We start from the raw sequence: 22,842 nt of genomic DNA on the forward strand, positions 1-22,842 counted from the left end.
AAATTTCATATCTTTAATGTGAGAGATTCTTGAAAGCCATTAAAGAATATATTACAATATCTTCAGTGTTTAGTTATAGATAGTGTTTATGTAGTCTTTGGGTTTTGCGCTCTGTTTTCATTGTTGTTTTTTTATTGCTATTTTTTTTCAACTCATTAATTGCCATTCAATACCTGTGTTATTTTTTTTTTTATCAATATCAGGCAGTTGTGATTGCAGGATGGAAAAATTAACATCCACAATCATTTGTTTCAGTTGTTGAATCCATCATTCCTGCTTGAAATAAATTTATGATATAAAGTATGGTATCAAAGTATATATGATAAGGAGACACCATGTTACAAAAACAGCCATTCCATCCGTGTGAAAGAGCTGATCACACCTCCGGCTTGTCAGTGCCATGGCAATAGCTAGTAGATGCATGATGTCAGCAGGAAGAATGAATGCTTATTTAATGTCAGCTTCATTTTACAAACATCATGGTCCTCCACAGCAACCCTGAAGGACTCACTACAAACTACAACTCAGTATGCGCCACAAATTGTCCAGGCATACATCAGTCTTTCAAGTTTGAAATGAAAATTCCATTGTCACAGTTCAAACAGTCCACCGACGGAGGCTGGACTGTTCCTCTGTCTTCCATCCATTCAGGCTCTGATCCAGGCTTTTGGGCACTGCGAGCATCTCTGAGCGGTAGGTAGGAAGGAATCTGATTTGGCTTAAGATGTCCAACAGCAGTGCCCATTTCATGATGGTGGTGGGGCCAGGGAACGGGGGAACAGCAGTGCCCATTTTTGTGGTGGTGGTGGAGGGGTCAATGAGAGGGCCGGGGTCCAGGCCCACACCTGTCTCTACGACGTGGTCCACTTGGTGAGACTGGTGGGCCCCAGTTGCCTCCACTCCTCCTTAGTAATGCACATGTTGTCGAAGGCCGTCAGTGGGGCCAGCACGTTGGCTCCATTGTAGGCCGCGTGGTAGCGTTCTGGTGCCGCATGCACCTGGATTGGGGGAATCAGCATTGCAGAGAGTATAAGAGATTAAAGAATAGGTAGGTGGATAGATAGATAGATATAAATAGATACATAGAAAGAGAGAGAGAGACACACACACAGACCGAGAAAGTACTGTAAAAGTGGATATTTTTCGCATGAGTAATTTTTTTGTCCTCGGCCAGGCAAGATGAGTTTTGCCTGTTCTTAATTCCACGGAATCAAAACATGAACTTCTGGAACATAGAGCAACCAAAAATATTTGCACGCATTTATTTGGAAATGAAGGTAAAATGACTGATTTCTCTGCTATCAAATGAGCTGACAAAATTACAGTCCAATCATCAGCTACCTATGTATTACAATTATTATGTATTCTTGCAAGGAACCAGAAATACAAATTTCAATATTAGCATAAAAGGACATAAGAGATTTCACTGCTGAAGAGAAAAGCAAACAATTGTAACTACTAGCATTTGATGATACAACTAAAAAAAAACAAAATTCAGCAACAACAACAAAATAAAAAGCTTGAAAAAAGAAGAAGAAAAGAAATGTCTATAAGTTTGAGAAGGCTAAAACCTTTCCTATTCATCTTTGTTACCTTGACAACTGTACTCTTTGGTAGCATCTTTGTGAGTTCTGTTCTCAGTCTTTCAGCGATGCCTGGCAGCAGGGTAGTACCTCCACACAGGTAGATGCTCCTAAGAGGACAAATGCAGTACAAGTTTTGATCAGTATATACGTATGTTTGTAATGAATCTCACAAAAACCCTAACACCTCCTTCTACGGGAACTTACAGCCATCTTGTAGTTTGCTCATAAGCATTAAGTACTTCTTTTGAGGTCACATAAAGAAAGTCCGAACCACATGCAATACTTAGACAACTGTGAAAACTCTGATGTAGTGTCAAATTAAATGCTACTGTGCTTGGACATCAATAGCAGGTGTTACCAAGATGGTGGTTGCCTAGCACAAGTGCTAGCTCATCCAGTAGTAAAATAAGGCTTGCTTCACATGACCAAGGTAGTGTTATGCTGCACAATTGTGTGAGCAGTACAGCATGGTGGGCGTGCAGGCATTGAAAACAAAGATTGACATGAATGTATTTTAAGACAGAAAGATAAATAGATGGCTGGAAAGATATAAATAAAAGATAGACAGATAAATAAACATATGATAAACATATACATAGATAGATAGATTGATAGAGGGAGAACGATAGATAGATAGATAGATAGATAGATAGTTAGATAGATGGACAGATAGATAGAAGTATTGAAGGAAAGGGAGAGATTGTGAGAGAAACATATATATATTGAGAGAGAGTGTGTTCTATATCTCACTTTGCCATGGCTTTCCTCTGCTCAATGTTGCATGCCTGGATGGCATTGTAGACCAGTGTGTGGAGACCAGGGTGATCTTTGCCCCACACTTCAGGGTGGAACAGGCCCTCCGTGCATCGGAACCGGGAGTAGTCCAACTTGATGGTGCTGTGGAGACACAGAGTTGTATAAAAACAATACGAAAGATCTTAGAAAACTGCACTTGTTTCACTGCCATCACTGAAACAGTGCCAAATGTCATCTGACTTGTTAACATTTAAAACAAACAAACAGACAAACAAACTGGAATTTGACCTGCTATCTCGCCAATTTTCACTCATGTCAACTTGATGAGCACAAATGGGAGTTTCTGCCATGACCGATAATCTCATTCAGGTAAAATTGTAATAATTAACAGCCAATAAGTAGACTGATAACTCTAACTTACAATTCTGTACATGAGAAGCTATCTTGACTTTCATTCTCTTGAAGATACCACTGTATAATCATTAAGCAAGACTTTGCAGGTGCACTTGAAGCATTGTGTTTACTGAAATGAAATATGTCACATTTGTCATTGGAATAAAGCCATCATTCAGTCTGTTAACCTCAGTCGTTTCTCCTCTTCCAGCATTCTTTAATCACTTCCTGTCCCTCATCAAGTTACATACCCATTCCTGTCCCCCCCCCAAATAAAATATCCTCTTCCTCCCCAAAATTCTCTGGAGACACCCTTATAAACGTATGTCAACACCTCCCTCCCCCCCCCCCCCCCCACTTGCCAGAATGTTTAGCCACCCTTATTCTTCTCTTCTCCAAGAAATCACAAATGAACATGGCATCAAGCCAGAGGATCAACATGTTAGATAGATATGATTTCTGACTGCGACAATGGGGGGATTCTTTCAAACAAAGAAGTTTGTTGTTGTCATTTTCAACAAGGCACAAGATGATTCAGCACAGAAAATGTGGCCTTTAATTTGTCTTACCACATGCAGTTCCAGTTTTCTAACTGATAGTCTAAGATATTTAGGCTTTTTTACAACACAAATTATGATACCTCTCAAATATCAAGTGTCATGTTACAAACTAAATATTGTATCTCTAGGGAAGGATTTGGTTTGTCTAAATCATACACACTCAATCTAGTCTAAAAGTTGTATTAAATGACAACTCTGATATTGTGGACCCCTATGTAAACCAGCTTTGCTGATCAGGGTGTTCCATCCCACAATGTGGAAATACACGTTGTATATTCATTTCAATTCAGGTGAATTCAACTGTATATTTTGATTGAATTAATATCGATGTAAATATACTACTACCATTTATGATATTAATATCAATATCAACAGTCCCAATTTCTGGTTGCAGGGAGGAGTGGAGGAACTTAGTACCACAAAACTTGCCGACAAATTTCCCAAACATTTTACTGCGGAGACTGGTTGGAAAAAAAAAAAGATGGCAGACCGCTTACTCTGACTCAACAGCATCAGTTAGATCTAATTAAACCTAACCACCGAGAATCGCTGCCAACCGCTAATGGGAGGATATCATGGAGAAATCTTTCATTGCCCCTTAATGAGAGAGGTGCTTTTGGTTGTTTTTTTATTTGAGGGGAGGAAAGAGGACTGTTGAGTCAGTTCAGAAGCTATTTTGAATTCCTCCTACCTACTTTGTGAGATCACGGTCTACCCTTGTGACAAGCAAGTGTATTCTTGTTTAAACATATAGCAGATCCTATATGTGAAATGTGCAAGTTCCTATATGAAAAACATGGAAACCCTTTGCATATTACCCTATTCTCAGCTGGATACTGCACAGCAAGATATTTTTGCACATGATTATTTTTTTTGTCCAATTACCACTGGCATTAAATGCATATAGTGTATGCAAGAACTTTTGCATGCATTTTTTAAATTGTTATCATAATGATAAACCCATTCTCACCTGCGTGCCTGTAATTTTTGAAAGCTCCGTGTACTTACATCATTCCTATCTTTTTTTTCTGTATGTGTATTTGTACCTACCTCTATATATGAGGTCTGTATGGCAGAATCAAATCCACACAAGAATGATAACTGATTATGGGCCCAATAAAAAACTAAACCTGAGTAGTCATAGATTAGTGTTTCTACCGTATGTCCCCCCCAAAAAATACAATCAGATTTTCGAATTGATAACACCCAATATGATTAACCTGTCTAAATGCTACTTCAGGGTCTTAAAATGTAACATCTTAGCTCTATTTTGCAGAAAACGCCATTCAATTTGGTTAAGCGGTCACAGAGAAATGTAGATTGTTGTAAAGCATGTCATGAGTCTGATTCTTCCAATTTTAGCACTTCGATGCTCTTGTGTGTGAATGCAATAGACAGAACTTGGAGGGAAGAGATTCCTGACATCCTCTACAAAATTCCTCATTTCTCTTTGACCACTGAAGCAAATCGAATGGGGTTTTCTGTAAGATGTGGGCAATGAGTTATAGTTTCATACCCTGAATTTGTATTTAGATTGATTCACTATTTTTAAAGATAACACTGCGGAGGGTCTCGTAATTTTTTTTGGGGACATACGGTACAGTAATAATACTTTATGTGTCACAATAAGATGCATTGAGCAAATATCAACACGTATGCTTACTCTTACATCAACCCGTTGAGGACGAGCCCCGAGTATACTCAGGCAGATGTCTATGGAACATGCGTGTTGTAGCAAAATCAAACCGTCCTCAACGGGTGAAAACATCCATGAAAGTGGAGACGTAATAAATAGGTCACAACTTTTCTGTGCATATATGATAACTCACCCAGTTCCATCTGGTACATCATATTTCTCAAGGTCGATGTAGGTACTGCACAGCTCTGGGTCCAAGGAACAGAACTTGAGCTCTGCGTGGTAGTCCTGTGCTACGAAGCAGGCCTGGAAAAAAAAAAGAAAGATGATGACAACTACTGTAAAGTTTACATTGATAAAATGCCATTAAAACAAGATCAGGTATATGAAAGGTATGATATGGATGATATTTGACTGGGGAGGAAGCAATGTTAATATATGACCTGGACTTATTCAAATATCTGTTGCAAATTTCATGCACTGCATATTAAAAAGTATGTTACATATATCTTATTATTTATAATTAAATGTTGCCATTGAAAGAAAAAAAAGAGAGAGACATAAATAAAAAGAGAGATATATGATCCAGTGAATGAAAATCATTTGTAATATAAACACTCTGTTTATATTAGCATGATGAAACTGATATACAATTTGTTGATCATGACCCTTTATTTGACATGCTGGCCATAGATCTCTGTCTGTTATAGAATATGCAATTTTATGACCATGCTCAGATAATCCAACTTTCAAATTCTATGGGTGATACATTGATTAAAAGCAAAACAGACAAACGAAAACATTAAAAAGGCCGAAAATCCACATCTTACCTTTTCTTTCAGCAACCTGCCGATGTACTTTTCAACTTCTGAAAATAACCTGGAAGGGGAGAATAACAAGAAATGGGAAATTTATGACAAAATGATGATTAAAATCATTCTGTTCAATTTTCAATTCACACATTATTTTCATTTTTTTTAAATTCTCTATAAACCTTGACGGATAATTTCCAGTACTCTCATACTATATGTAGCACAACAAGAAATAAACCAAGTTAATGTGATTTCGCTGCACGAAGAATTCACGCTGGCATACATTTAAGCAATTACATCTTAAACAGACAGGAAATGTGAAATTGCTTTATACTGTGTATTTAGTGATGCATGACTAGATTGAGTGCAACAGACGTCAGGATATGGCGAGACACCTTACAACACATTAGAATGTGATGAAACATGGAGCGAAAGTGTTCAGAATCATCTAATTTTCTCCAGGAAAGGGGGAATCTACGAACCAGCTGCGGGCGACAGGCCTCGGTTATCAACGAAATGATTGAGCCCTGCGTACTCCTGACATTTGATATCGAGGTCGCATTTGTGCCCCCGATCTTATCCGACCTCCAAGCATCATGTGCAATCCATGTGTTGCAATTAGTAACATATTCTCTTGCCGTATTCTACAGTTTCTCTGACAGCTATGGGCCCAAACCTTTTCCTATATACCACATGGTTTGACTTATGATTGACTAGTTTTTTGTTTTCATTCTCTTTCTCTGTTGATCATCTCTGGTGGCGTTCCAATAGAGATGTCCTTGACTGGATGAACAGAGGAAAACTTCCACATCAACTCTGTGAAACGATTGACTCTGAGATCCGATCCATCATGGCAAAGACTGACACATTTGATACATGGTGCATCAGATCCAGGAATGAATTGAATGTGACCCATGAGGGCGCTCTATCATGACCCCACCTCTTTTTCTTTTTTTTTAAGACTCAATCGTTTTTGTTTTTGTTTTCTGTTTTGTTTTCCCAATCACATCATTCGCCTTCAAAGCTCCTCTCTAGGTCCTATGGGACTGTTGAATGTTGAGCCCTACTGTAAGAGGAGTCTATGTGTGTGTGTGTGGGGGGGGGGGGCGATGGAATATCGAGGGGCGGGGAGGAAATGTTGCAATCGCTAACCTCCAGCAGAAACCTTACCAAGATCAGACAAGACTCATGCCCTCATGAAATTCAATTATGATTACTCCATCAGCCCAATGAGCACTTGACTCTGATTTAGGCTCAAAATAGAAAACTCGCTCTGCAAGCTGCGCCCTGCTTATTTACTTGTTCCCCCGTATTTGTCTTGTCTGTAACAAACTGCTCCAAAAGATGGGTTCTCTAAGAAAGGTACAAGTCAATACTCTATCTGCGATACAGATAAGATTTACCAAGGAAACTATTGCTCGTACAAGTTTCTTAATCTTCAGCTAAATGAAGAGTTGTTATTACTTACATCAGAAAGTCATGAAATAAAAGGCAAATGTTACTCCCATTATCAAGCGCTGAAAAAGTCCTGAGTATTTTTGAAAAGCAGCCTTCAGCTTTCATCACAAAAACTGCCCTCACATGGAGGTGCGGTGAGAGCACAAATTTAGCTTTACATCAGACCTGGTGCAAGGAAACATGTCGGAAATCAAGGCTTTAGAACTGCAATGTAGAGAGGAACATCACATTCTGTAAGTCTTGAACATTCAAATCCTGCCGATTGATCAGACAGACATTAACTTATCAAGAACAAGAACTGCCTCCTCCTCCAACACAAATATCAGCCCCAGGTGCACGTAAGTCTGTTTTCAGAAGATTATGCTCCCAGGGAAGCAAGGAGGCAAGTCCTACCCAGGCAGCTAGATATACAGTAGTAGGGCAATAAAAGGACATGTAAACTCGAGGCTTCACGTGAAACGGTTTTTCTAGACGCCTTGACATCAGGAGGAAAATTCCACTTCCCCTCGCTCAAGTTCGAGCCCCGTATCGCAGATTCCTATCGAAGCGAGAGTGATTGGTTAGTCACATCTGCTCTAATTTCTCGTTTCTTCATCTGATGCGGGGAGAAAGCAGTTTTAGAGACGAGAGAGAAAGGAAGAGTTGTACTCAGAAAAAGTAATTGCACATCCTCCTTTGCTCACACCTTAACTCGTCGTCTGCCAAAAGTCCTCCATCTGTACCGGCAGACAATAGACCCTGGCACACTCGAGTGATAACAGGCCTCATAGGGTCGCAGTGTTGCGGGTTTGTTGCCGTGGCAACAAGTTTTCACAAAGAAACCTATCTCCATCCCCAGACATCTGCTGAGGAAACATTTATGACCCGTGCATTTCGGCTTTGAGAGCTTGTATGTATCCCTTGTTGCTGGCATGCTGTCGCTACTAATGTAACAGCAGTGGTCAGGTGTGGCGCTGTGCAATAATAAAATCAATGGTCTTGTTGGCTACGACAATATGCAACACATAGGACACCTGGACTTCACTGCCTTTGGTTATAGTCGTCACAAAAGAATAAAAAAATCTGATTTCAGTGAACATGACACTTTCATCGAGAACAACTTTTTTCTATCATTATTTTCTTTTTCCACTAGCTACAGATGATAGATCTATTGAGCTACACATTCGGCATCAATTTTCTATATATAATTTTGAATGGCAGATGAGCCTGAACTTTTACTTTCAGCTTCATTTGAATGATGAAATACAAGACATCTTTTCCACCAACCTGTGTCCAGTCTCTGTGAGAAGCCGTGTGAGGTGTTCAGTGATCTGCCTCCCTCCAAATGGTAACCTGCACACCCCCTTTTCTACAATGTAGCCATCCACAATCGGGACGATGTCCACCCTCTCTCCGATGTTCACTGCATCAAAAAACAAAGCGAAAAAAAAGGAAACATTTTACACTTTTGTATATTTTGTCTGAACATTTTTTTTCCCTTACAACACTTTTAGTGGCTAGCTTCTTCACATATGCAAGAACCCTCAGCATTAAAAACGAAGTGAAATATGAATACATGGTGCAGTGATGTTATTTACTGGCCCAGGTCGAAAAGCCTACAGAACCAATTTAGAAAACCAACAGAACAATTCTGCTGGTTTCTGATGGTGTCTATTGGTTTCTATTGTAATCTGTTGATTTCTGCCGGTAGTGTTGGGACTATAGAAAAATCCAACAAAGGCCAATAGAATTCTACTGGAACAAATTGCATCCGTCAGCTCCCAGCAAGTCCAACAGAAACCGGCAGATATCAGACCCAGTCTATACCAACAGATCCATGCAATAAGAAATACAGAATAACCAACACATCCAACAGGACCACTATAAATTTCACAGAGACCCATGGAAAACAAAAACAAATGTTTAAGTCTGTCAAGAGAACACCATGTACGTGACCTTACCCACAATGCCTGAGGTAGCCTTGTACGAGTAGAGCGCCATCAGGGCCTGCTCCTGGACCAGGATGCCCTCCACGTTGAACCTGTCAAAGATCATCTCTACCAGCTTCTCCTGGAGGGGATTACAAAGGGGAAACAGAAATGGGTCAGGTATCAGAAAAAAAAAAGAAGAAATACCATCGTTTGATTCAATCCTTCAGGGACAATTAGTACTGGCAAACAGATCAGTGCATAAGTTCAGAGCAAATGATGGCTGCAAGTTTCAAGTTCAAGTTAAAGTTGATTTATTTCATTTCCAACAAACAAAATAACTGGAAGTACAATGAAACATTCGTATACACAGATGTCAGAAAATCAGTACCACAATGCGATGAACAGAAATAACATTGTAAAAAAGATACAGATAAATTATCAACAGAGATACAAAAAATATCTGTTATGTCACTGTGGTAAAGTCTACAGACATTTCATTCTAAAGCAAAAAAAAAAAAAAAAAAAAAAAATATATATATATATATATATATATATATATAAAAAAGGTGAAGTGGGCTTGGCCTCGAGAATTAAAGGCCATTTCAATAGTGAACATACTGTAACGTCTGCGAGCAGTCATTCCTCCGTCACACCTATATGTATATTATTTATGCATCAGCTGAGAATATACATTACATATAAAAGCACATAAACACAAACAGAGATGTAAAACATAAAGAAATAGAGGACGGCAATCACGTAAAAGAAAGTACTAGAATGTTGACAAGATGCAAAGGCTTAAGATATTGTGTTTACTCTCACTCAGTAGCAGTATTCTTCAGCCTGACCATGATTTTCTTTCATTGTGCACCAAATTACATATCAAATTTGGGGAGAGGAGACAGAACATATAGGGCAATAGATAAACAACATCAAAAGCAAATGAAGGGAAAACGAAAAACATCCATAACCCGTTGAAGACGAGTCCCGAGAATACTCGGGCAGGTGTATATGGGACATGTGTGTTGTAGCAAAATCAGTCCACCCTCAATGGGTTAAAACACTTAATCAAGTATCAATGTCCAGCAATGGGAAGTCACTTATATGTAAAGGGAAACCAAGGTTCCTTACATGGGAACGAGCATATTGCTAACAGACAACAACATTCATGATGAAATATTTCATTTTTGGTTTTAGTTTTCCCCCCTTTTTTGCATGGTGGATTACCCTCCTGAAACAGACGTCGGCACAAAACATCGGTATTGATTGCATCGCTCTTCTGCTTTCGCGAAGAGATGATGATACCTGTTATCCCCGGCAATCGCAGAGAAAACGCATAACAGGAAATGACGATAATGATATAACCAGGCCCACATGTTGGGGAGCCCATCGGCTCCTGCCGCTGACGAGTGTCCGCACACAAAGAGAGAATTGTTGGATTCGGAGCTGATGACTCGGATAATCATTCCTGACAAGAATGGTTTGGGCAAAAATTCTGCTTGCCTCTCTTGATTTTTTGGTTTCACTCAGGGAGTTTGTCTCGACCTCCTCCCTTGGAATTCTGGGATTGAGTTTCAAACTCTTGCATTGCCTTGATGGCTCTTATTTCATTATATTTCAGACTCAAGGAGAGGAGTTGATATTAGGCAAAATCTGATCCCGTACTTTCATCTTTTTTGTTCTCTCTCTGTCTGCCTCTATGAAATGACATATTAGATGTGGAATTTTTTAAGAAGACTGCTCAAGAATGATAGGTATTAATAAAAAGTAGTTGCCAAAACATGGATGATCTAATTTTCTGTGATGCTCTTGCAACAGTAGGGGAATCAGCATGGTTTGATATTTTTAAACATTATTTTTACCTTACACCCGAAGCCTTTCAGATACAGATTTTTGTTAGTGTTACCAAGGTGGTTCAAAGAAAAGAAACAAAGAAACAAACGTCAAATAAAAAACAAAGAAGAAACAAACAAACAAGAAAATGGCGCACACAAAGTGGTTGAACTGTTTATTCCCACAAATGAACATGGCCATCTGCAACAAAATAAAAAGGATATGTCTTTGGGCTATTAGTCTATCAGAAACATATAAAGGTTCTGGGATGCACTTATTAATCATGATCACCTGCAATTTTCAAAATTTTAATTTTAAAAATCAAACTACAGCAGAGTAGAAATTTCTTAAAAATATCAAATTAACAACATAATGGCTGATAAATATGACGAGTGACATTTGACGGGACAAGGAGGTCTGCCACTCACCGTCATCTTGGGAGCCATGTTGAATGGGACGATGACCAGCAGAGTGTAGGCGATTGGATCCACGCAAAGCTCTGAAAAAGCCGTCTCAAGTAGTCCTTCTGTGACTGCCATATTCAGCTTGAACTGTGCAAGGAAGGCAAAATGTTCATACAGATATTTATTTGTGGAATGTTGATGATATTAATGGTAAGTCATCAAAACAAAGAAGGCGACAGTTTTTGATGGTATTATGGTTCAGCAGAATCATATGGCATATTGTAGCAGACAATGTGATTAGCTGACCAACTAATCACATTCCAAGTTTTGTTTTTACAGTCTTAAAATGACAATGACACATTACTGATTAAAATTGTAATCCCAAGACGACATAAAGACTAATGACAGACATAGCACACAACATGCTGCACTTTCACAATGTTACCTGTAAGGCAGTATCAAAATATATGGCATAAACCAGGAATGTATTCATCTTGCAGATAATATTCTCAAATGTTGTCAAACATATCAGACAAGAAAAGAATTATGTTCATCAAGAGCAGCATAGTGCACTCCAGTGCACTAGTTTGTTGCACAAAACTGCCTCACTTAACGAAAACATGTTTTTGATGCTGAGTGCTATCAACATTTTCGATTTCAAATTGTGGCTATTTCTAGATTTTTGGTCATTTTCTTTCTTTCTGTTGCGAGGATGTGTGTGTGTTCAAGTGTGCATGATTTTCCACCTTTCTAGCTCAGTCCTGTTTAATGCAACAAACACAGACACCATGTAGAATTATATAAGAAATGGTGACTTATATATTGGTGAATTATAAAAGAAATGGTGAAAGAAAATATTTTTCCTCATTTTTTGAAGGGATCCACATATGAGAACTAAATCCTACTAGAAACCAAGCTATTGTATTGTATGTTTGTTTTTTAACAAAGCAGGAATGAGATGGATATATTGAAAATGACATTTACATATGTTCAGGAGTTGTGCAATATATCTCCTTGTCTGTGACATGTCACTACCATGACTCATACTGCCTGCAATCATGTCAAATTCCACCTTCAGCTGGGAATGATAAATTTCACATTCACTGTCAAATCCTTTCAAAAACATAACAAATGAAGACAAAAAAAATAAACCAACTGCCACCATCCCCATTGTCATGTGACACACCGATGAAGCCCCGAGCCCAGGGAGAGGGCTTGAGACCTTTTTTTCCCCCCTGATTAATGCAGAATTTTATATACCTTAAAGCTTGAATGGGATAACACAACAATATCTATGCTCAACAGATATCTGACTAAGAGTGAATACTTCTTCGTCACATGATAAAAGGAATACTCATCCTTGAATTTTCTAGATATCATAGTGGGTAAATTTCTACTATTTCATACGCTGTCATTTGAGTGTATTTGGAAGTGCACAGATACGTTTTCATCAGAGTATGGACGATATGTTATATTTTAATTAACAGTCAGTATACAACTACTATAAAAGAGTAGACAGTGGTACATATACAAATATGTAGGTCTATATCTTCCTCAATATTCCTGATATTCATCTTCTTGGTTGTGTTTACCCCCTGTATGGAGATCTATGGAAATAATTGATTTCGTAATGTTTCATGGTATCATCTCATAACTTTTGTGATTACAGGAATTATATAAATTCCAGCCATTTTATCAAAGTACAGAGAGTGATCTGACTTCTAATACACACAAGCCACAGACAAAACTTGGGTGTGACATATTAAAGAATCATGTGAGAAATTTGCTTTTATGGGGAATTCTCCTGTTTCGTCGCCATCTGCCATCACAATTTATTAGAGCAAAACAAAGCCTGAATTGCAAACGCATTTCTGTTTGCGCATCAATTCCAGATTATCCATCATTGTTTGCTACTTGAAACCACAGTGTACCAGAGAAGTAACTCGGAATGTAAAAATCCCGTCATAGTAGGTACAGTAGTCTGTAGTGGCCAATTTGCTGACTGGCTCCTTGAAAATCCAGACAGCACTATGGTGACAAAATCTCTCACCAAAAACTTCCAAGTAAACTGGGTACTTACTCTTACCATCACTACACATCTCTAGAAAAAAAAATAATGACTGCAAATTACATAACTACTAAGCTTTTGCTAAGAGCAGAAATAATCTCATGAGATTTTGGTAAAATATTTCAGATGGAATTAAGTCAATTGTGCCTAACATGTAATATAACCTGTTGGGTGCTTAAACAGTCTTCTAACAGTAACTACATTTTTTTCCTCAACATGAACGGAGATGAGGTGTCTATTTTGGAATTTCCCACAGGGCAAGCTAGCGCATTCTGCATTTTTTCTTTTTTCTTCTTTGGTCTTCTTTTCCAGGATAAGAAATCTATTAAGCCCCACAAGACCACAAACCCAACTCCGGGTACTTGATTCATATCCTGTCTGGTCGATTAAGCCCCTCCACCCCACGATTAAAGGATTCCATCAAATGTGATCCATCCTCATGTCGTAGCCCTGGAGAGAGAGAGAGACTGACGACCGAGCCTGAACAAGCTGAGGCTCTGCAAATCCTCACCATCATGAACACATGCTTTTCTATTTGAGACTCTCTGCATACACATCCAATGTACTGTAGGAACACTAATCGTGCAATGTGGATGTTCTATGATGGAAAATGCTTGCCTGGGCTCAAGTGTAGATTGATTTTATATGGGTAGAGTGTAAAGACATACTGATAAAGAAATAAAAGTGTAATTTTAACAAATATTATCAGCACTATCTTTAAAGTGTCATCTTGAACATCTTGGGGATGACACAGGGTGAATCAAAATATTTTGCCTTTTGCTTTGAAATATATACACTAACATCTGACCAATATGTGTAATGAAATAAGATAAAATTAAAGATTTACACTTTCCAATCTAAACAATATTGGTTGAAACTTAAACCTTCCTCACAATTTGTCTACAATTTCCAGCAATCGCATGTCAAGAGCTTGGATCATGGGTAAAGTGGATTATTAAAGTTAATCGAAACTATTATCCATATAAAAGTTTAACACTTTTACACAAATAATTGGCTGGAACAATCTGTTTCACTTGGATCGTAACTCATGTAACAAGACTTACTACTTGGAGGTAATTCTGAAAGGAAATGCAAGATGAAGATGTCTTTCAGATGCCTTGAATGCTACATACAGGTATGAAGTCTAGATGTAGGTTTGGAATCTGCTTGTAAGACAATAATAATGTGTAATAATGTGTAATATATACACCAGCCCCCCACCATCCCCCTTGCTGCACATCAAAAGACATAGGCTGTATAAAGGCTGTTGGCCTTTAAAGTGTGTGCCCCTTTTTTTTCTCCCCTCCTCTCCACTCCCCTCCCCTCCCCTCTTCTCACCTCACATACAAACTCAAACATCAGTTCTACCTGTTAACAGTGGCATTGATATGCTCAAACACAACAACAACAGCAAGACTCTTTATCCCTTCTATATTGTAAAAAAAAAAACCCACACAAACACACACACACACACTCAAATATGAACACGGCTTCATAAGGAGGTGGGTGTGTCATAACGAGCCTCTCTGAAACCGTCCAACTTTCCACGAAACAGTCCCTTTCTGCCCTCTCCCCACCCATCCAGACCAAAAATAACCAGTGGCTCTTCTGCCAAGAGTCCCTTGACCCTATTAAATTCCTCCGCTGACCCTAAAGGTGTACCAGCACTCCGCCCCTCTGGTCCCTCAGCACCCAAAGTGCAAACTCTGGGAGTTCAATGTGCCAGACTTTCCCCCCTACTCACCTGTCATGGTATTTGCACACCTCTTAATCAAGGGCGGAGGAAGGGAGGAAGTCTTGGGTATAGACATTAATTTATTGCTTGGCATCCGAGTCAAGGTTTCATTGCCAGCAATGCTAGGCCCATATGAAAGGTCACAGTCTGAATGCTTTGTGTCATTAACACCCTCTCTCATCATTCAGGCTACACAACCTACTGCTTTTAATTGCTGTGGTATCTTTGGACAAACAAACCCCAGAAATAATAACTATGCAAAGAAGCAAAGGAAATAGAAGAAGATTGAAAATCCCACATAATAGGAAAAAAAAAATTGCTTTCTTTGTTATGTAGTCTACTGGTTTTAAGAGTTGGGTAAGATCTCAAAAGTAAAAGCATCACATAATCTTAATAAGATGGACTTTAAAAGCTCTTCATAGTTTCCACTGACTTAAGTTTTTAGTCTCTGCTGTTGTTTGGTCACTTTAGAGAACACATGTCATGCAGCCTACACTGCACTTGAGTGGTGTGCATCATGAATGAGTACAGTACACTCCCATAATAACGAACACGGCTATATTGACATTCCGGTTACAACGAAGTAAAAATTCAGGCCGCAACATTATCCGGCCTATGTATTCTTATTGTTTATTTGTTCGGTTATAATGAAATTTTGATATAACGAAAGAAAACTGCCGGTCCCGAGGACTTCGTTATAATGGGAGTCCACTGTATTGTGAGTTTTATGTCTTCACTCACCTGTTCTAACTTTGCCTGTTTTCTGAAGGGGAAGTGCATCTTGGAGCTCGACCGACAGTCAGGAGCCAGGGCGTCGAACCCATAGGCCATCTTATCCTTACTCCTGCCCTGGGTGGCGGCCACACAGGGGAAGAAGACCTGGGGGTAGGGGGTCTCTGACTCTGACAGCACCCCCGCCCTGATGGACGATCCACCCAGGTCCACCACAATCACTCTCTGAGGACAGATATTCAATCATAGAAACACATTTCATTATGGCTGAGCGTTGTTAAAAAAAAATCTTCTTGGTACACTTCTGATTATGTTCAAACCCTATTGTTTCAAATACATTGTAGCTGTTTCACATAGATAATAAAACATTGACTAATGTAAACACTCATGTATAAGGTGCATCCCAGTCTTGGACATTGGATGGAAAAAAACAACAACAAATAAACATGGACACAGATGCTTGCATTTGTGTATAAGGCACACCACCAACTTTTTTTTTTTTCAGGGCAAAAAAGGTGCACCTTATACATGAGTGTTTACGGTATAGCATTTACTGCATTGCAGGATACGATATAAATCTGCCCAGGTTACAAGTCTTCAACTAATGAGGACATTCATATACAATGTTGTGATATAATCTATGACTTTTGAAAGAAAGGACTGCTAAACAATTTTGGCAGATGATTCACTAATACACACATACACTGAACCTGCCAGACATTTACAGATATATTATATACAAACTAAATGAACTTTGTCATGTTTTCTCAAAGTATTCACAAAATGAAACTATCGAGAGTTTGTTCACACCAAGACAATGATGTGAAGAGAAAAAAAAGAGAGAAAAGACAGAGATAACACCAGGAATAGATGGGATAGCTGGAGTATGGTACAGCATCAACACTATGGAGAGGACAAAGAGAAAAAAAGAAAGTAAAACAAGAACAGCTCACACAGTATGTGTGTGTCTGTGTGTGTTTGTTTGTGTGTTCGTTTGTGTGTTCCTATCTACTCAAGATGGTATACCTTGGAAATGGGAGGGGCCATGGTCGACTTGGGAACGAATGCCCCTGTCTCGGCTGTCAAGATGTTCTTCCAGTCCTCAAACTCCATTTTGCTGCTACACCTCAGAAGCAGTACTCTCCCTCTCTAGAAAACAGGAATCACAAACAGACCTTCTTTTAGAGTGGCAAATCAAAATACAGATTCAGCAAACTTTCAACACATTTTGAATCATCATGATGTTAATTTGTTCATTCTCAATAATCATACACAAATAAAATGTTAATTTCGATACACACAGCATATACCAGCAAATGCACCATTTCTTAGCACACCAAATAATTACTTTGGGGTTCATGTTGTGTCAGTCAAATCCAGCCAATTCATTAAAATGGGAATTTGTGACTTCAGCTGAACATACAGAATTCATATGAAGGCTTTGAAATCCTGACCAATTAATGCATTTCAAGTATTTTGTATTAGTAAGTCAGCATTCAATGTTCACAGCCCAGCCATCAGGAAAGGCTTATTCTGAAATGACTTTCCGAAACCACAGCTATGAAACGAAGCTTCATTTCATTGTGTATCTGGTGAGATCACGTTTCAGATATGTCATGTTTGTAGTCACTGGCTTGAATATAGCCCTAGTACTTTTTTGATTATTTATTCTTATTTTTGGTCACAAGCATGAACAAGTATAGTGTCATCCAAGAGCAGGCCTTATTTCTATTTTTTTCATTCACTAACCACTTAATGGTGGTTTAAGGTGACTGAGCAAAGAGTGGATTGATCCAGAATAACAACCCAGTGCCTAGATATACCTGCTTGGTCCTGTACAATGTTGATGGGGGGTTGTCAACATCTGGTCGGGAATAGGTTACAGGAGGAGTGTGGTCAAGGAGGGGTAAGGATGTTCCCCCAGTGTGACTTATAGTGGGTGTAAGGAAGTCCCAGTTAGGCCGAGATGTATAGCCCCCCACCACTGACTAAGAGTTATTAATGTGACAGGTGTGGACCAGAGGGGTGTTGAGACATGAGTGGGTAACATTTGGGGTGAGTTGGCAGAGTGTAGAGGGGGATGAATTTTCAGTTATGTGTCACTCTTAGTATGCTTGTCTATCTGTTTGTTCATTTGTGTGTGTGTGTGTGTGTATGTGTGTGTGTGTGTGTGTGTGTGTGTGTGTGTGTGTGCATGTGTGCTAATATGACCTTTGATTCGAAATGGAAGACAAACATCTTGGCTCGATATGAAGCAGCATTTGTGAATTGGTGTCTTGCGACAGGTGGATGTATGTATGAGCTGTATGTTCATCTTATGTAAGGCACAAGATCTAGAAAACAAACAAACATAAAAAAGAACCTCATACAAGTGCTGAAGCACTCTATGATACACAAGCATAAATTTTTACTCAAGAGAACAAACAAACACTTCTTCTTCTCGAGTCACTACACAAGTCCTGTCCAGTGCAGAGCGCTGGATCTGGCTTTGGTGTTGAAAGTCTCCAGATCATTGACAGTGCATGGCTCTGGTAGGAGGGGGCAGACCAAAAGATGTTGCATTGTCTGATCCTGCCCGCAGTTGCAAGCAGTTTCTCCATCCCTATTGTAGCCCCATTTCTGCATTTCCATTCACAAACACTTATCTCTCTGAGAGTCAAGGTGAATTTAGCACTGATGTATGGAATGCTGTGTGATGATCATATGGAGTTTAAATGTGTGTAATGTATCACGTATTGAGTATTTCTGAAGAGGTTCCATGACATTTGCTCCTGCGACAATTGCTCTCATGAAATATTTGCACTGCAAGCCACACATCAATTCTACCCACACACATAACCCTAACCCTAATCGTTATTCTCATGTAAAACTAATCCTAAAACCCAACTGCAACCCTAACCCTAAATTCTTCGAGAAAATAAGACCAGAGCGAGTGTCGATTAAAAGCAAATGTTGTGTCACCTTCTGAAGGATTGCTGAATAGCAGCATTCATTACATTGCCATACACTCAAATGTGGTCAGTTGTTGTTGTTGTTTTTTAAGCCAATTCAGAGGTCACTGGCACCTATCTATCTGCCGTGTGCACGTTAAAACGACATGAGTATTTGCCCATAACATTTCAATTATCGACAAAAACTTACAAACCAGTCATAACCACATTCATACTGAACCTTGCAGTGCAATCTAAACAAGATTTTTTTTTTCCTTTGGCTGCTGTTTTGCCTTCTTGCAATCATTTCCCAATGGATAGGGGCCTTTAATAGTTATGTCATACCTTAACTCAAGGTCCAGGGCAGCCATCTTTTAGTGTGGCAGGTGCACCAATGGTGACAGAAACCCAGTTGCTACTGGTAATGCATCAGAGTGCTCCAAATACTCAAAGCGTCAGAGACTGTGAATCATATCAGAACTTACAAAACTTTCTGATCCCATTACAGATGACTCTCTTACCCTGATTGAAAGAGTATCCTAACAATCAAGAAGTGTACCCCACTCACTGAACACAAAAAGAAGAAGAAGAAATGTCCCACCAACTGAAAAGGGCGTGCAACCAGTAGAGTGTCCTACCTACTGAAATCAATATCCCACATTATATCGCAATATTTCAAGCAACCAAAAGCAGCGCTGACCACTACTGACTGGCTTGTTCCTAGGTGTTGGCATAGTATCGTGTCTTATAATCGTGATTGAAATTTTGGTGAACCCTTTGAGCAAATTTGTCCATGTTTGCTAAATAGAGATTATATATCCGATATCTGAATATATCAACCTTCTTATGCTTTAAGCACTCATGGTTAATCTCAAGGTTAAACTGACCAATAACTTTTGTCCTAAATGTTGAAAGAGTGTGGCTATCATCTCTATACATCATGTACATGTGAGAATTACATATTCTTTTTTTTTTTCTCATGACAGGCAAAATTCCCATATGAGCAACTGAGTGCAAGACTGTCAAGACCATTAAAAAGGTCATAGGTTCATCACTGTGTTGCTCTTTCATAGTATAATTACTGACAAAGTGTCATGTCTTTGACAATGTGGAATTTCATCACTCTTGATAATTCTACTCACCATATCTGTGACTTCCAGGACTTTATTACTAATCTCTGTGACTTTGCCACCGATCAGATGGATGTATCCCAATGATTTCTTGGCCTTGTGATCCTAATACATCAAGAGGAATTCAAGAAACAATGTGATAAACAACGTTTTAAAACAAAGACAAACTCTAGTTCTTGTTTGTTTTGTCTGAACTGGCTTTCATGATTCATACTTGGAGGAAAGCATCCATTAAGCCAAGAAGGCACACAACAATGCTTAACACACACACATACACATACACAAATATACCACACACCATCAGGGGGCTGTAGAGGTGGTTAACAACATGTTTCCACAGTAACCTAATGTGTGTGTGTGTGTGTGTGTGTGTGTGAGAAAGAGAGAGAGAGAGAGAGAGAGAGAGAGAGAAAGGCAAGACAAACAAACACACACACATGCACATATGCACACACACATTACAGACTGATGAGGAACATATCACACTCTATCAGATGCTGGTGGGGACTCATAGCGATATGTCATTTCCATGGTAACAATAAATTGAATACAAACACGTACTGCACATGATGATAAACTTTTGCATCAGGATAAATGCTCTTACACCTATCAGTTGTGAGAGTAGAAAAGTCACTGCAGTATTAACCATGATCATCTTTGACTCAGGGATAACTGGTTCGAAGGACACCATTTAAGGAATCCTAGGCCAATCCTCTCAAGGACACGAGAGAGATAGGCTCTCAAGATTTGATGAGGCTCTAAATCTTTCAAGTTCTAAACGGATCATTCTGTGATGACAGTTGAGATTGGTTAAAGGATACCCCTAGAGTGAGATGTCAAAGTTCTTCTTTCTATCTGTCTGGTGTTCTTTTATCTTCTCTGTTGTGTGTACACTTTCTGTTTATCTGTTTATCTAAATCTTTCAAGTTCTAAACCGATCATTCCGTGGTGACAGTTGAGTCTGGTTAAAGGATATTACTTGAACGCCATGTCAGAACTATTCTATGACTTCTTATTCTATGCCTGGTTATTCTATCTTCTCTGTCGTGTGCATTCACCTTCTGTTTATCTGTCTATGAGGTTTCTCCATTATTCATAAATGTGTCCATGCATCTTTGTCAATCTCATGATAAACATTTTTATTAATCTCTGTATCTGTTCATTTTTCTACCTCAGACGCTTCTCAATACCTACACTATCATCTGTAGGTTGTTATTGAGATGAGCAAAATTTCATCTAGCAGGGATTCAAAAGTAAGCCATCAAATGAACCAATCTGTAATGTGCAAGCAACGTAACCTCTGATACTAAGATGAGAATCTGCTGTGTTTTAGTTTTGTTTTTAGTTTTGTTTTCATAGATAGAAAATCACTAAAATCTAATGGCTGATATCCTGAAGATGGCTACATATTCTTTACAGGGGTAGAAACAAAGTAAAATGTGCCAGCTATGTGAATGAGAAAATTTGTGGGTTTGGGGGGCACCCACCTCGTAGTAGAAAAGGTTGCCCGCCTTGGCCCTGAAGTACCGCTTCTTCCACTTCTTAATGAGGGATGCCCTCCTCCGCCCCATGGGCAGCTTCTCCATGTACCCCTCCATGCTGATCTCACCCGCCCGGTTGGACCGAGGACTCGACTCGTTCCTGGAGTACCGGTTGCCCGTCGTCTGGTCTTTGTGCCTCTGCACGTTGGAGTAGAGCTCCCTCAAGAGGGGAACCTGTGCACAGAAAGTAAAATAAAACAGCAACAGAAACAACATTTACAACTTTTGTATTTTGTGATGTGATATGTAGGGGCTTGGAATTCTTGCTTTGTAGGAACCAATTTATGGAGCTGCCTTCTATTTTCATGTCTGCCAATGTTTTTCAGGTTTAAAAACAAAACAAAACAAAGTAATGCACTGGAAAAATAAAATTGTGAAGAAAAAAATATTTTGGTTGTAAAAAAAAATCAAAACTAAAAAAAAGGGACAATTTTAATTTTGAAACTAAATATCATCTTACTATTGTTGAAAAACTTCTATTGGTAGCAGCAGTGTAGAGTATAGCTACTTCAGAACAAACTATAATATGCATTACATCATAAGTATAAAGTGTACAAATGGTCATTCACTACCATGCCAATCACATGTCTGATGGTACCATGCTTTGATACTAACTTTTATTTTGTAGTCCAAAATAATTAATTAGAATCAAAGAAAAAAGTAATACATAATATATTATATACATATATATACGTTGTATGTTTCAATTATAATCAATCACTATTCTACAATAAGCAACATAACAAAATATATCTCATAACAGATCAATGATAGGCCCATAGGCCCTAGCTACTTATCGAATAATAATCAGTATGATAGAGGTAATGAATATAATTACAAAGTGAATATTTTTCATATGTGTTTCTGGGATATCTACAACTTGTATTTCATCTTTTCTCCATTCAAAAGGGAAAACAAAAAAGAAAACAGAAATCAATCTACGCCATCGGAACAGACATGGCAGCAAAACCTCATTAAAACTCTTATTCACAGCACAGGTTATGCTAGTTATTTTCCACCTGTTACCAAGAACTTGCCAACTAAAAATATAAAAAAATGGAAACTTCCATTAGGTGTACTCGTAAGAATATTAACTCACAGCCTAATAATAGAGATTGTGGTAAACCCGACAAGGTTTATGTAACAGGTAGCAGCGCAAAAATGGGGCATATGTTGGGGACGGTACGCCCACAGGGTCGATATACACTGCACCATGTCACACCTGTGAGTAGACCCCATAGACTGATGTCACACCTATTAATGTACCATGACATCATAACCCTTTGAACACTATGGCAGGAACTGTGTGACTACGGCCCTGTACTCAACGGAGTTGCAAATAATCGCAAGCTTGTTCA

General features: G+C 38.9%; 1 protein-coding gene across 1 annotated transcript in view; it reads right to left on the reverse strand.

The window, feature by feature from the left end:
* Positions 1-851: 851 nt before the first annotated feature.
* LOC139710007 (uncharacterized) overlaps positions 852-22,842 on the reverse strand; it is a 230,010-nt gene continuing 208,019 nt past the window's right edge. Inside the window, exons 5-16 of the mRNA XM_071621959.1 lie at positions 21,431-21,658; positions 19,956-20,048; positions 16,910-17,032; positions 15,893-16,108; positions 11,373-11,495; positions 9,142-9,250; positions 8,468-8,603; positions 5,762-5,810; positions 5,125-5,237; positions 2,337-2,483; positions 1,594-1,693; positions 852-998 (exon numbers count right to left, since the gene is read on the reverse strand). Of these exons, the coding sequence (XP_071478060.1) occupies positions 852-998; positions 1,594-1,693; positions 2,337-2,483; positions 5,125-5,237; positions 5,762-5,810; positions 8,468-8,603; positions 9,142-9,250; positions 11,373-11,495; positions 15,893-16,108; positions 16,910-17,032; positions 19,956-20,048; positions 21,431-21,658 (1,584 nt within the window). The remainder of the gene's footprint in view (positions 999-1,593; positions 1,694-2,336; positions 2,484-5,124; positions 5,238-5,761; positions 5,811-8,467; positions 8,604-9,141; positions 9,251-11,372; positions 11,496-15,892; positions 16,109-16,909; positions 17,033-19,955; positions 20,049-21,430; positions 21,659-22,842) is intronic.

Source organism: Diadema antillarum, unplaced genomic scaffold, assembly GCF_040938485.1.
Source record: "Diadema antillarum isolate AM-2024a unplaced genomic scaffold, OU_Dant_1.0 seq00001489_RagTag, whole genome shotgun sequence".
Lineage (NCBI taxonomy): Eukaryota > Metazoa > Echinodermata > Echinoidea > Diadematoida > Diadematidae > Diadema > Diadema antillarum.